The sequence below is a fragment of the Malassezia japonica genome, chromosome 4 (genome assembly GCF_029542785.1).
Source record: "Malassezia japonica chromosome 4, complete sequence".
Taxonomy (NCBI): Eukaryota; Fungi; Basidiomycota; class Malasseziomycetes; order Malasseziales; family Malasseziaceae; genus Malassezia; species Malassezia japonica.
Genome location: NC_083373.1, coordinates 413,898 through 425,170, shown reverse-complemented (window position 1 = coordinate 425,170; position 11,273 = coordinate 413,898). Strand labels below are relative to the sequence as shown.

The window sequence follows — 11,273 nt, the reverse complement described above, 5'->3', positions numbered from 1 at the left end:
CCATGGCGGAGTCTGGCGTGGTCGGTGCGCCGCGCGCGCGGCACCGCCCGGTGCCTGCGCCGCCGCCGAGCGCGGCCGTGGAGACGAAAGAGATGGCGCGGGAGCGTCTGCTGGGCCTCCCCAACTTCCAAGGCACCTTTCACGCGCCCGAGCTGATCGCGGGCCTCTCGGAGGAGCACCTCGAGGCGGCGCGTGCGCAGCCCGTCTTTGACGCGCGCCCCTTTCTCAAAACCTTTTCGGAGAGCAGCGCGGAGCTGCAGGAGATGCGTGCGCGCGTAGCGGAGCGGTGTACGACGCTCAACTCGGCGGTGCAAGTGTCGCAGTCGGTGTATACCAAAAAGCTGCGCCAGCTGACCAACAACTTTGACGCGACGCAGACCTCGTTTGCGCAGCTGCAGGAGCGTATCTCGGATGTGGGCCGCACGGCGATCCGTATCGGTGAGCAGCTCGAGTCGCTCGACCGCCAGCGGACGCGCGCGAGCGAGACGCACGACCTGATCGAGTACTACTACATGTTTGCGCGCGGCGACACGACGCGCCTCGACAAGCTGCGCAAGGAAGGCGGCCGCGAAGGGCGCCTCAAGGCGGCGATGATTGCGCGCCGCCTCGCGGTCATCTCGCGGGAAGTCGATATTAAAGGCAGCCATGCGACGCGCGAGGCGATTGACCGCTACTGCGAGCAGTTTGAGCGCGATATGCTCAAGCTCTTTGACAAGTACTACCGCCGCTCGGATCCCAAGACCATGTCGCACATTGCGCATGTCCTCCAGAGCTTCAACGGAGGCGTGAGCTGCATCCAGATCTATGTGAACCAGCACGACTTTTTCATCTCGAAAGACCGCGTGACAGAAGCGGAGCAGATTGACAAGTCGCCGATGTGGGAGGCGATTTCGGACCCCGACGCGCTGCCGCCGCGCAAGGAGCCGGCGCTCGATGCGCTCTTTGTCGAGATCCGGCGCACGGTCGAGCTCGAGGCGCAGATCATTGCGGCCGTCTTTCCGAGTCCGCTGCTGGTCATGCAGACGTTCCTGCAGCGCGTCTTTGCACAGAGCGTCCAGGCGTTTGTGGAAGCCATCATGCACCGCGCCCAGGAGATCGACCAGGAAAGCGCGCCGCAGACCGCCAAGCACGATCCGACCGCCGACATTACCGGCCTCGCGTTCCTGCGTATGCTGCATGTGACGCGCAGTAGCGCGCTCCAGCTCGTGAACGACGTCAAGATGATCGATCTGCGCTCGGCCGGCATCACCGTGTCGAGTGCGTACGGGCCCCAGAGCAGCCTCGACGGGCTCTTTTCGCTGTCGGGCGCCGAAGCTGACGCGCTGCAACGCAGCGACGCGACCAATGCGCTGCTCGGCCAGCCGTACTCTGCGGCACAGCTCGCGGCCGCGGGAGGAAGCCCGCTCGCCGCAATGCTCGACCAGGCGGTCGAGGAGCTCTTCTTCCCGTACCTCGACCAGATCAAGTACATCGACCGTGAGTGCCGTGTGCTGAGCGGGCTGTGCGCGAATGCGCTGCACCGCTTCTTTACGTGGCACCGCAACACGATCAAGGCGAGCCGCGCGAATGCGACCATCTTTAGCCGCGTGCGCGACCAGTTCACCGGCGCGAATACCGCGTCGTTCGGCAGCAGTGTCGCCTTTGCGACGCTGTCCGACAGCGCCGGGCACCAGGCGAATGCCGCGCCAGTGTCGTCCTTTAAAAAGCTCGTCGACCGTGCGCGCGGCGCGCAGACCCCGCTCGAGGAAGAGGCGCCGCCGCGTGTCGACGAGAACGACACGCCGGACGCGCGTGGCGAGCTTTCCCTCGACCTCGCCGAGCGCCTGCTGCGCTGGCACGCCGAGGCGCTCGGCCGCTGCGTCGACCTCGGGAGTGCGACCGAGGTGCCAAAAAACACGTTTGTGCTCTTGCGCGTGCTTACGGACGCCTACCTCAAAGCGTACGTCGAGGCGGCGCTCGAGACGGCGACCGTGCAGCTCTTTTCGTACGACGTGCGCTCTGCTCAAGCGCCGGACCTCGCCCCGCTGGAGCTTGTGATGCGGACCGAGCAGCTGAGCACGCTGTGGCAGCACTATGTCCAGACGGCCGTCCTGCCGCTGACGGCGCCCAGCGTGACGATCCGCCGCGAGACGGTGATCTACAACAACCACAATATGCTGCGTGTGGAAGGCAAGTGCGAGGCACTCTTGCAAAAGTTCACCGACAACATCCTCGCGTTCCTCGCGGCGCGCCTCGCGACGCAGAAAAAGACGGACTATGCGCCAAAGAACGACGACGTGATGTTTGCCCGACTGAACACCGATCCGTGCCTCGCAATCGTCGAGGCGCTCGAGTCGCTGCACGCGGCCGCGCTCACGTTCCTTCCGGAGCGCACGCGCGAGTCGCTCCTGACCGAGATCGGCGTCGGGTTCCACGCGCTGCTCCTCGAGCACCTCAAAAAGTACACGGTCAGCGCGACGGGCGGCCTGATGCTGACCAAGGACCTGGCCATGTACCAGGACATTTGCTGCAAGTTTGAAGTGCCGATCGTCACGGATCGCTTCGAGATGCTGCGCCAGCTCGGCAACCTGTTCATCGTGCAGCCGAGCGTGCTCAAGTCGTACATGCGCGAAGGTCACCTTGCGCGCATCGACGAGCACCTCTTGCGGCCGTACCTGCTCCGCCGCGAGGACTACTCGCGCGAGGTGCGCGATCTGCAGGACGACGGAGAGGAGCAGGGCGGTACGTCGATCTTTTCGTCGCTCTCGCACCACGGCGTGCTCAGCCAGTCCTGGTCGATGAACGACACCAAGGCGCAGGAGAGCACGACGTTTGTCACCGACCTGCCCGACCAGACGGCCTGGCTCGAGACGCTCGCGAACCGCGCGTCGCCCGCGCCAGAGGCGGGCGGCACGCCGACCGGAGTCTCGCGCACCTCGACGCCGCAGCCGAGCCACCTCGGCGTCCCGCCCTCGCCACGGGGCTCGCCGCGCGACGAGGTATCGCGCACGCCGTCCCCGGTGCAGACGCGCAAGGACCGGCTGGCGCAGCTCAACAATCTCGTGAACGATTTTGAGTCTATGTAATGTACATCTAGTCACTCCCGGTCAGGTACTCTTGCATCGTGCGCGTAGACACTTGCCCGGCCTGCAGCAGGAGCGCCTCGCTCTCGTCGAGGCCTTGTAGGAAGTTTTGCATCTCCATCGACAGCGACGCGTCGCCCGACACGCGGCCGTCGCCGCCGGGCGACAGGAGGATCGCCAGCTCGTAGATCCGCGCAAGGCGGCCGATATAGGTCTGGTGAGCAAGACGACGTACTTTGGACAGGAGCGCTTGCAGGTCTTCGGACGCGAGCAGACGCGCCAGGCGGACCGCGAGCGCGTACCAGTACGGCAAGAGCGAACGCAGCTGCACGGACGATGCAGAGGCCTCGAGTGCTGAACGTACGCGTGCTCCGTATGCACGGGGCTGCTGGATCGTGACAATATCGCTGGGTAAGCCAAAACACGTACTACACGGCCAGCAGATGCGCCATCCAGTACACGAGCTCGATGCGCGTGTTTTTGTGCATCTGCGTTAGATTTTGCACATACATCCACTTCACCTGACTCTTCGAGGTGCCCAAGGCCGGGAACATCCACTTGGAACACGCACGGGAGCCGCTGGCCCTCGGCGAGGATCGCCTCGACACTCCAGTAGTCGGGGTCCATCGCGACGCGTGTGGAGGAATAACAAGTGGAGGAGCGTGTATACTTCTACAAAAATCAGAGCGCATAGACCGAGACGCGGTCAGCATACTCGTGCAGTACAGAGGGCTTGAGCGATGCGATCGAGTCGAGCAGGGCGGGAAGAAAGGTGCCGGGGCCACGCACGCTCGGCAGCGCGGCGGCGCGCTCGGCGGCGATCGTGTAGGCGAGCACACCCATCAGCGCACCGACCAGGAGCTTGGGGTGCGTGCGTGGGGGCGTCATGCGCTGCACGCCGGCGGACCCCAGCTTGATATCGTAGGCGTGTGTAGCCGATGCGAGGCCGGCAGCGACCATTACGCCGAGCGCGCATCCCGTCGCAGTCGCACGGCCCAGGAGGGGCGTGCCGCACCGCGCCTCGATGACGATCTCGCCGTTCGTCAGGTAGTCGGTTGCGCCGGTGAGCAAGACGAGTGCACCTTCCTGCATCGCGAGCTGCGCGGCGAGCTGAGCGGGCGTCGCGAGGGCGCCTACACTATCGACGCCCTGCGACTGCGCTTCGCTCGAGCCGGCGAGCGCGGCAATCTCGCCGGCGTTGCCCTTGATGAGCGACACCTGCGTCTGGTTCAGGAGCGTCTGCACCGTTTCGAAACGGAACGGCGTCGCGCCGACGCCGACCGGGTCGAGAACGACCGGCGTCCCGTGCTCGTTTGCCGCCGGGCCGGCAACAGCCATACCCTTGCGCGCCTCGGCGTTGATCGTGCCGATGTTGAGCACGAGCGCACGCGTCGCGGCGCTCAGCGCCTCGGCCTCCTCCGCCTCGTGGCTCATGATCGGGCTTGCAGAGAACGCAAGCGCGACGTTCGCACTAAAGTACGACGAGACATGCGACGTGATCGTCTGCACGAGCGGGCGGGGAACAGTAACCTTGGAGTCGTCCTCGGTGTGGGTCTCGCCGTCGTATACCGTGTGGTGCGCGGTGAAGAGTGCCGCGGTGGCGTCGAGCAGAGCGTGCGCCGAGTCAAAGGGCGCAGCAAGCGGTGCCGACTGCAGCGGCGCGGTCGCGGCGTGCGACGCGCGGCATGCCTGAACCGCACGAAACGCCTCGAGGGCCGCAAAGAGCTCCGCCGCCGCACGGCCCGGATCGCGGCGCGCGACGATCGCCGAGATGACTGCCATGCCGTCCGGCGCGTTCACCGGCGACGAGGCGCCGACGAGCGTGCGCGTCGCCGTGCGCATGTTGAGGCCGCCGATCAGGACGCAAGGCAGGCGCATGCGCCCCCCCTTGGGCGCGTCCTCTGGGCTACGAACGAGGGCGGCGACGACGTCGCGTGCGCCGTGCAGCATCAGGACGTCCTCCTTGTCAATGCCCGCCTTGGACTCTGTCGGCCAGACCGGACCGACGCCCACATAGTCCGCCTCGCTGTCGAGCGCTGCGCGCGCCTGCGCCGGCGTGTGTACCGACAGCCCGAGGATGCGGCGTGGCCCGAGGCGTTCGCGCGCGAGCGCCATTTTCTCGTCATCCTGGCCGAGGTGCAGCCCGACACGTTCCGGGAGCTTTTCGGCGACTTCGATGCTGTCGTTGATGATCATTGTGACATTGTACTGCGTTAGTGCGCGTCCGTACCTTGTCGCACACGGCCAGCGACTGCTGAGCGATCTCGAGAAACTCGTCGTAGGGCGTGTGTTTTTCGCTGGGTTAAAGCGTGCACCTACCGAATCTGCACAACCGATACGTGCCCATCTCGGAGCGTCTCGTCGAGACTCTCGAGATAGTCCTTGCCCGCCGGCAGGAGCGCCCGGCCGGTGACGAGGTACAGCCCGTAGTGCATGGCACGGATCACGTCACGTGATTCAGAGCGAATCTCTTCGCCCATGCTTCGATCCGTGCTGAGCGTGCCGAGCGTGCGTGCGGCGGTGCGCCCCCGCGCGCTGCTGGGCGTGCGCATGAAGAGTGATGCTCCCCCGAAGCCGGACGTCTCGGACGAGTCCGCTCAGGCGAAGCTCGACCAGCTTGCGAGCTTCCTCGAGAGCCAGCCGCAGGAGCGCCCCAAGGCCCAGCGCCCGCCGCGCGCGCAGGGCCGCGGCCAGAACATGGCGGGCTCGCGCCGCGTCGAGCAGGTCGGGCCGACAAAGACCTTCCAGAACGGGCAGTACTACGACCCCTACACGCTGAACCCCACCAATATGACGGCGCAGCCGCGGCGCAAGGCGCTGCCTCTGCTGGGCCCTTTGAAGCGCGAGGCGATGAAGCAAGATCCTATTCATATTCTCGCGCTGAACCCCGCGAAGCCGTCGCTCGCGGATGATACATACAAAAACGGCGCGCTCCTGTCCGAGTTCACGTCGGAGATGGGCAAGATTCTGCCGCGTAACATTACAGGGCTCACACGCAAGAGCCAGCGGTATGTAGGCAAGGCCATCCGCCGCGCACGCGCGCTCGGCATCTTGCCGGTGATGAGCCGTGGGCGTGGGCCAAAAGGCGGCGACTGGAGGTAGTACATTAGTCGTCTTCGTCGGCAGGCGCTTCGGGCGCCTCGTGTTCAAAATGATCCTCTGGGAATGCATCTTCGTCCATCGCGTGCTCATCCGCAGCATAGGTCGTCGGCGCCTCGTCGGCGACAGGCGCTGCGGCGACCTCGAGCGCCTCGGCGGCTTGGGGCGCGGGCAAATGCGCCACGACGCACTGCAGGATATCGTCGATCTGCTCGTCGCTCATGCGCTGGCCCAGCTCCTCGACAAGCTGCATAAGTAGAGATACGTACCGTGTGCAGCTCGACGACCGTCGCCGGCGCGTGGTTCACGAGCTGCAGGCGCTCGGCCTTGGTCAGGCCCGGCGCGCCTTGCAGGATCTTGTGGTCGGGCGGGCTGTACCCTTTTGCTTCGAGCGCATCCAAAAAGCGCGTAATCTGCTCGGGCGTCTGGTGCGCACAGGGGCGGTGCGCCTGCGAGAGCGAGGCAATGGTCTGGTGAGCAACACGACGTACCTCGAACTGGATCGTCCGCACGTTGGGCGGGACATTCTTCATCCACGCTTCCGCATCGTCATCACTACGGCCTGCGGCACGCTGCTTTTCCTCCGCGTCGCGGAGAAGCTGCAGCACCTCATAGTCCGACAGCAGCGCCGCGCGCGTGCGAACGATGCGCATCGTTAAGAAATTGCTTAGTCACCACGTCTGTTTATAACGCATGTACCAAGGACTCGGAGCGCGGCGCGGCCCCAGCGTCGGGCGCGCTCGCCAGCGCGCGCCCAAGCGGCACGCGAGTACAGATGTGCCGTGGGAGGAGCGGAGTGCGTGGTACGAGCTGCGCCCGTTTCGCGGCATGTACGCAGACGTGCGCCGGCGCCTGCCATTCTATCTCTCGGACTGGTTCGACGCGCTGAAGCCGAGCAATGTGCCGATTGTCGTCGCGAGCGTCGTGCAGATCTTCTTTATCAACCTTATGCCTGCGATCGCATACGTGCTGGACATGTACGATCGCACGGACGGGAGCTACGGCGTGAACGAAGTGATCCTCGCGTCGGCGCTCGCCGCGGTCGTGTTCTCGCTCTTTAGCGCGCAGCCGCTCACGTTTGTCGGCGTGACGGGCCTGACGAATCTGATGAACTATACCGTGTACGACATTGCCCACAACGGCTATGGGCTGGACCGCTTTGCCTACTTGCGCCTCCAGTGCTGGATGCTCATCTGGGCCGCCGGCTTTCACTTTCTCGTGGCCATCTTTAATCTGTGCGACTACACGCGGTTCATCACGGACATGACTGCGGATACGTTTGGCCTGTACGTCGGTGTGATCTACGTGCAAAAGGGCATTGAGTTGCTCGTGCGCGAGTTTGGGCCGGAGCCGCTCGACAGCGCCACGGGATGGCTCGCGGTGACCATCGCGGTGCTCTTTAGCGTGACGGTGTACTTTGCGACGCTCGTCGGTGCCTCGACCTACCTCCCGTTCCAGCTGCGGCGCATCGTGGGGCAGCTCGCGTTTGTCGCAGGCTGCCTCTTTTGGACGGGCTTTGCGCACTTTCCGGGGCGCACGCTGCGGGACGTGCCTGTATCGCGCCTGCCGATCACCAAGAGCTTCTTTCCGACGCTCGACCGGCCGTGGCTCGTGGACTTTTGGAACTCGGACGTGTCGTGGGTGTTTGTTGGCGCACCGCTTGGGTTCCTTCTGACGCTCCTCTTCTACTTTGACCATAATGTGTCGAGCGTCATGGCGCAAGCACGCAAGTTTCCCATCACCAAGCCCGCCGGCTTCCACTGGGACTTTTTCCTGCTGGGCATCACTACGTTTGTGTCGGGCATCCTAGGCCTCCCGGTGCCGAATGGACTTGTGCCGCAGGCGCCGTACAACACCGACTCGCTCGCAGTGTACACCCAGGAGCGCGTCACGGACGAGGAGCAACGGGGACGCAGTGTGTCTGCGTCGGGCAACGCGTCGCTCTTGCACATTACGCACTTTCCCAATGTGCGCATCGCGCGCGTGGTCGAGCAGCGCCTGAGCCACTTTGCCATCGCACTCCTGACGATCGGCGCTATGACTCGCCCCATCCTCGTTGCACTCGGCACAATGCCGCGTGCCGTGTTTGCCGGCGTGTTCTTGCTCGTGGGCTGGGCGTCGATCGAGTCGAATCCGATCGTCACGCGCACCTTGTCGCTCCTGCAGGACCGCAGCGCGGTGCCGATCTCGCCGAGCGCACGCCCGCCGCTTATGCAGCTGCCGCGCGTAAAGATTGCACTCTTTGTTGGCATCCAGTGGCTGTTCTTTGCCATGACCATTGCGATTTCGCAGACGATCGCGGCGATCGGTTTCCCAGTCATTATTATCCTCATGATCCCGTGCCGCGTGTACTGCGTGCCGCCGCTCTTTTCCAAGCACGAGCTCGAGGTGCTCGACGCCCAGACGGCGAACGCGCCGGCCGTCTTGCGGTCGCTCGGCGTCGCAGCCGGGGGCGCCGAGGCAAGGAAGGAGGCGAGCGAGAAAGAGGCGGCCGAGGCAGAGGCGAGCGAGACGAAGGCCACAAGCGAGGGCGACGCTGCTTCGGTGCGCACCGCACAGCCAGCCGTGCCCCTGACGAGCGTCACGCCTGCGACGCCGCAGCCGGAAAAGGCAGAGCAGTCAAATGGCGATGCCCAAGGCCGCTCCGTGCGCCCTGTTTCGTCCAACGCGACGCTCTCGTCGAATGCCACCGGATCGCGCTTGATCGAGACGTTCGACATGCCCTCGCGTCGTGGATCGCAGCGAAGCTATTCGTCGTCGGTCGCCAAGATGCCCGAGGTGCGGGATGAGGACGAGGACGAGCCAGAGCCCAAGGACGCGCCGCCCCAAGCGCCTGCGCCCAAAAAGGCCTCGGAGCCCGCGCCGAAGCGCATGCCGCCGCCGGCGTCCAAGCCGACGCCCGCTACATCCACGTCGACGCCCGCTGCACCCAAGTCCTTCCTTTCGTGGTTTTCGCCTCAAAGCACGCCCGTCAAGCGCGTGCGCATCACTTCGCAGCCGATCTATGCCGACGACAGCTCGGTCGACGAGCCGCGCGAGTTTATCCGTGTCGAGAACCCGCCCCGGGGCCCTGGCAAAGGGGTGGCCGGTGTGCAGTGGCGCAAGTAATGTACTTTACTGTAATCTACTTAGACTTTGTTCACATCCTCGTGGTCCACCGCGACGATCAGGTTCGTGTAAAAGTCGATCGACTTGACCACGGCATCGATCGAAGCGTGCTCGTTGACCGTGTGCATCGAGTGGAACATGGGCAGGCCCGTGAGGTCCGTGTGCACCGAGAGCGAGCCGAAGCGGAAGATGTTGGACGTGAGGCGCTTGTACCAGTGCGTGTCCGTGTTGGCAAACATGGTGTAGGGGCTGACACGCACGGGCTGCTTGTACTTTTGCGAGCGAGCGGCCTGCTCCTTGCCGTGGTGCAGCTCGTGGCGGGGCTCGTCGAGGTGCCACGTCTGGCGGATGACACGCGAAAGCAGGCGCCACGGGCCGGCCTCCTTGCCCTCAAACGGCGACGCATCCACCGTGTCAATGGTCCAGTAGCTGCGATCGAGCACGAGCGCACCGAGGGTCTTGTCCGTGCGCGGCACGAGCTCCTCGCCGAATGCCTGGAGCGACAGGCCGAGCTCCTTGGCGAGCGGCACGAGGAGGTCCTTGTAGTGCTGCTCGGTCTCGGCAATGTTGGAGTAGGTCGCGATGCGGTGGTTGATGTACGCGTTGGCCGATTCCGGCAGCGCGTTCATCTTGACACCGCCGCGGACCAGGTCGAGGGCTTGGGTCGTCTTGAGCATCGACTTAGTCGCAAAGTCGAGCTGGTCGAGCACCTTTTGGCGCGCATCCGTCAGACGGTTCTCCTTGAGCGTGCGGGGTGCGTAGCGCTGGAAGAGGTACTCGCGCATCGGCAGAGCAGAGCCCTTGGCGCGCAAGAAACCGGCGTCGAGCGAGCGCTCCGAGTACTCGAGCGCCAGCAGCGCCTCGCGCAGCTTCGGGGGCATGTTGGGTGCGTCGCGCATGCACTGCAGGAGCGCGATCTGCGGCTTGGACTTTTCCAGGATCTTGTCCGGGAACGGGTTCTCCTCGAGGTGCGTCAGGACCTTGCTCAGGAAGCCGATCGAGGTGTGCGGCGGCGGCATCGACGAGTGGCCGCCCTTGCTGCGCACCTCGACAAAGACGTTCAGCGAGCCCTTCTCCGTCACTGCCGGCGCGGCGATCGGCGCGCCGAACGACTCGGCGTCCGAGGTCGACATGACCGGCGTGCCCTCGTCGACGAGCATCGCGACGCTGTCTGGGCCATACTCTTTGTAGAGGTGCTCGCCGAGCTGCTTGGCGCCCTGGTTGCCGCTCGCCTCTTCGTCAAAGCCGTAGCTGAGGAGGATAGTGCGGCGCGGAGTCCAGCCGCTCTTGAGCAGTGACTCGACGGCGGTGATCGAGCTCAAGAGCCACAGCTTGCAGTCGAGGGCGCCGCGGCCCCACACAGTCTGGTTCTTCAGGTCGATCTCGCCCGAGAACGGCGGGTAGAACCAGTCGTCGAGCGTCGATCCGTCGACCGGCACCACGTCCTGGTGCGCGGTGATAAGCAGGGGCTTGAGCTTCTCGTCCGAGCCCTTCCAGGTGTAGAGCAGGCCGTGGTCGTGGACGACCTCGCGCTTCACCGGGCTGTGCTGGGCATGCACCTCTGGGAAGGCCTTTTCGAGCCACTCAGCAAAGGGCGTAAAGACCTTCCAGGGGTTGGGGTCGTCCTCGGGATCGGGCCACATGTCACCAACGGTCGTGTCGATCTGGACCGCCTCGCTGATGCGCTGCACGGCCTTGTGCACCGACGTGCGCTTGATCTCGAGGCCGTTCAGCGCATCCTTCGGGTCATACTCCTCGACCTGCGGGCAGATGCCGTCGGCGCTATCCGGCGCCTCGAGCACGCGGGGAGCAAACGAGCTGATCGCCGGGCCGCGCAGGTAGGTGGCGTAGAGTTGGTAGAGAATGAATGCCCACGACACCCACTGCACCAGCTTCCATACCCTGCTGGGACGGCGCGGGGCCGGGGCCTGCGGCGAGCTGAGCGGGAGCGTCGATTTTTCGTCGATCATGGTCTAATCCGAAACCCCCGGGGGGGAAGTCTAA

General features: G+C 64.9%; 7 protein-coding genes across 7 annotated transcripts; 3 read left to right on the top strand and 4 right to left on the bottom strand.

Annotated features, from left to right (window-relative positions):
- Positions 1–2: 2 nt before the first annotated feature.
- On the top strand, positions 3–3,065 carry SEC10 (Exocyst complex component 5; the record flags this gene model as incomplete). Its single annotated transcript, XM_060266522.1, has 1 exon — positions 3–3,065. One exon carries the CDS (start codon positions 3–5, stop codon positions 3,063–3,065), a length of 3,063 nt encoding a protein of 1,020 aa, XP_060122505.1.
- Positions 3,066–3,072: 7 nt separating this feature from the next.
- Positions 3,073–3,689, bottom strand: PSF3 (DNA replication protein; the record flags this gene model as incomplete). Its single annotated transcript, XM_060266521.1, has 3 exons — positions 3,073–3,469; positions 3,492–3,550; positions 3,573–3,689. 3 exons carry the CDS (start codon positions 3,687–3,689, stop codon positions 3,073–3,075), a joined length of 573 nt encoding a protein of 190 aa, XP_060122504.1.
- A 54-nt stretch (positions 3,690–3,743) lies between these two features.
- MJAP1_002586 (uncharacterized protein) lies at positions 3,744–5,497 on the bottom strand (the record flags this gene model as incomplete). The annotated part of the gene is made up of 3 exons (XM_060266520.1): positions 3,744–5,270; positions 5,293–5,359; positions 5,382–5,497. The coding sequence occupies 3 exons, from the start codon at positions 5,495–5,497 to the stop codon at positions 3,744–3,746; spliced, it is 1,710 nt and encodes a 569-aa protein (XP_060122503.1).
- A 43-nt stretch (positions 5,498–5,540) lies between these two features.
- MJAP1_002585 (uncharacterized protein) lies at positions 5,541–6,164 on the top strand (the record flags this gene model as incomplete). Its single annotated transcript, XM_060266519.1, has 1 exon — positions 5,541–6,164. One exon carries the CDS (start codon positions 5,541–5,543, stop codon positions 6,162–6,164), a length of 624 nt encoding a protein of 207 aa, XP_060122502.1.
- Positions 6,165–6,168: 4 nt separating this feature from the next.
- Positions 6,169–6,814, bottom strand: MJAP1_002584 (uncharacterized protein; the record flags this gene model as incomplete). The annotated part of the gene is made up of 3 exons (XM_060266518.1): positions 6,169–6,408; positions 6,431–6,631; positions 6,653–6,814. The coding sequence occupies 3 exons, from the start codon at positions 6,812–6,814 to the stop codon at positions 6,169–6,171; spliced, it is 603 nt and encodes a 200-aa protein (XP_060122501.1).
- Positions 6,815–6,854: 40 nt separating this feature from the next.
- On the top strand, positions 6,855–9,269 carry MJAP1_002583 (uncharacterized protein; the record flags this gene model as incomplete). Its single annotated transcript, XM_060266517.1, has 1 exon — positions 6,855–9,269. One exon carries the CDS (start codon positions 6,855–6,857, stop codon positions 9,267–9,269), a length of 2,415 nt encoding a protein of 804 aa, XP_060122500.1.
- A 20-nt stretch (positions 9,270–9,289) lies between these two features.
- MJAP1_002582 (Gly-Xaa carboxypeptidase) lies at positions 9,290–11,239 on the bottom strand (the record flags this gene model as incomplete). Its single annotated transcript, XM_060266516.1, has 1 exon — positions 9,290–11,239. One exon carries the CDS (start codon positions 11,237–11,239, stop codon positions 9,290–9,292), a length of 1,950 nt encoding a protein of 649 aa, XP_060122499.1.
- Positions 11,240–11,273: the final 34 nt, after the last annotated feature.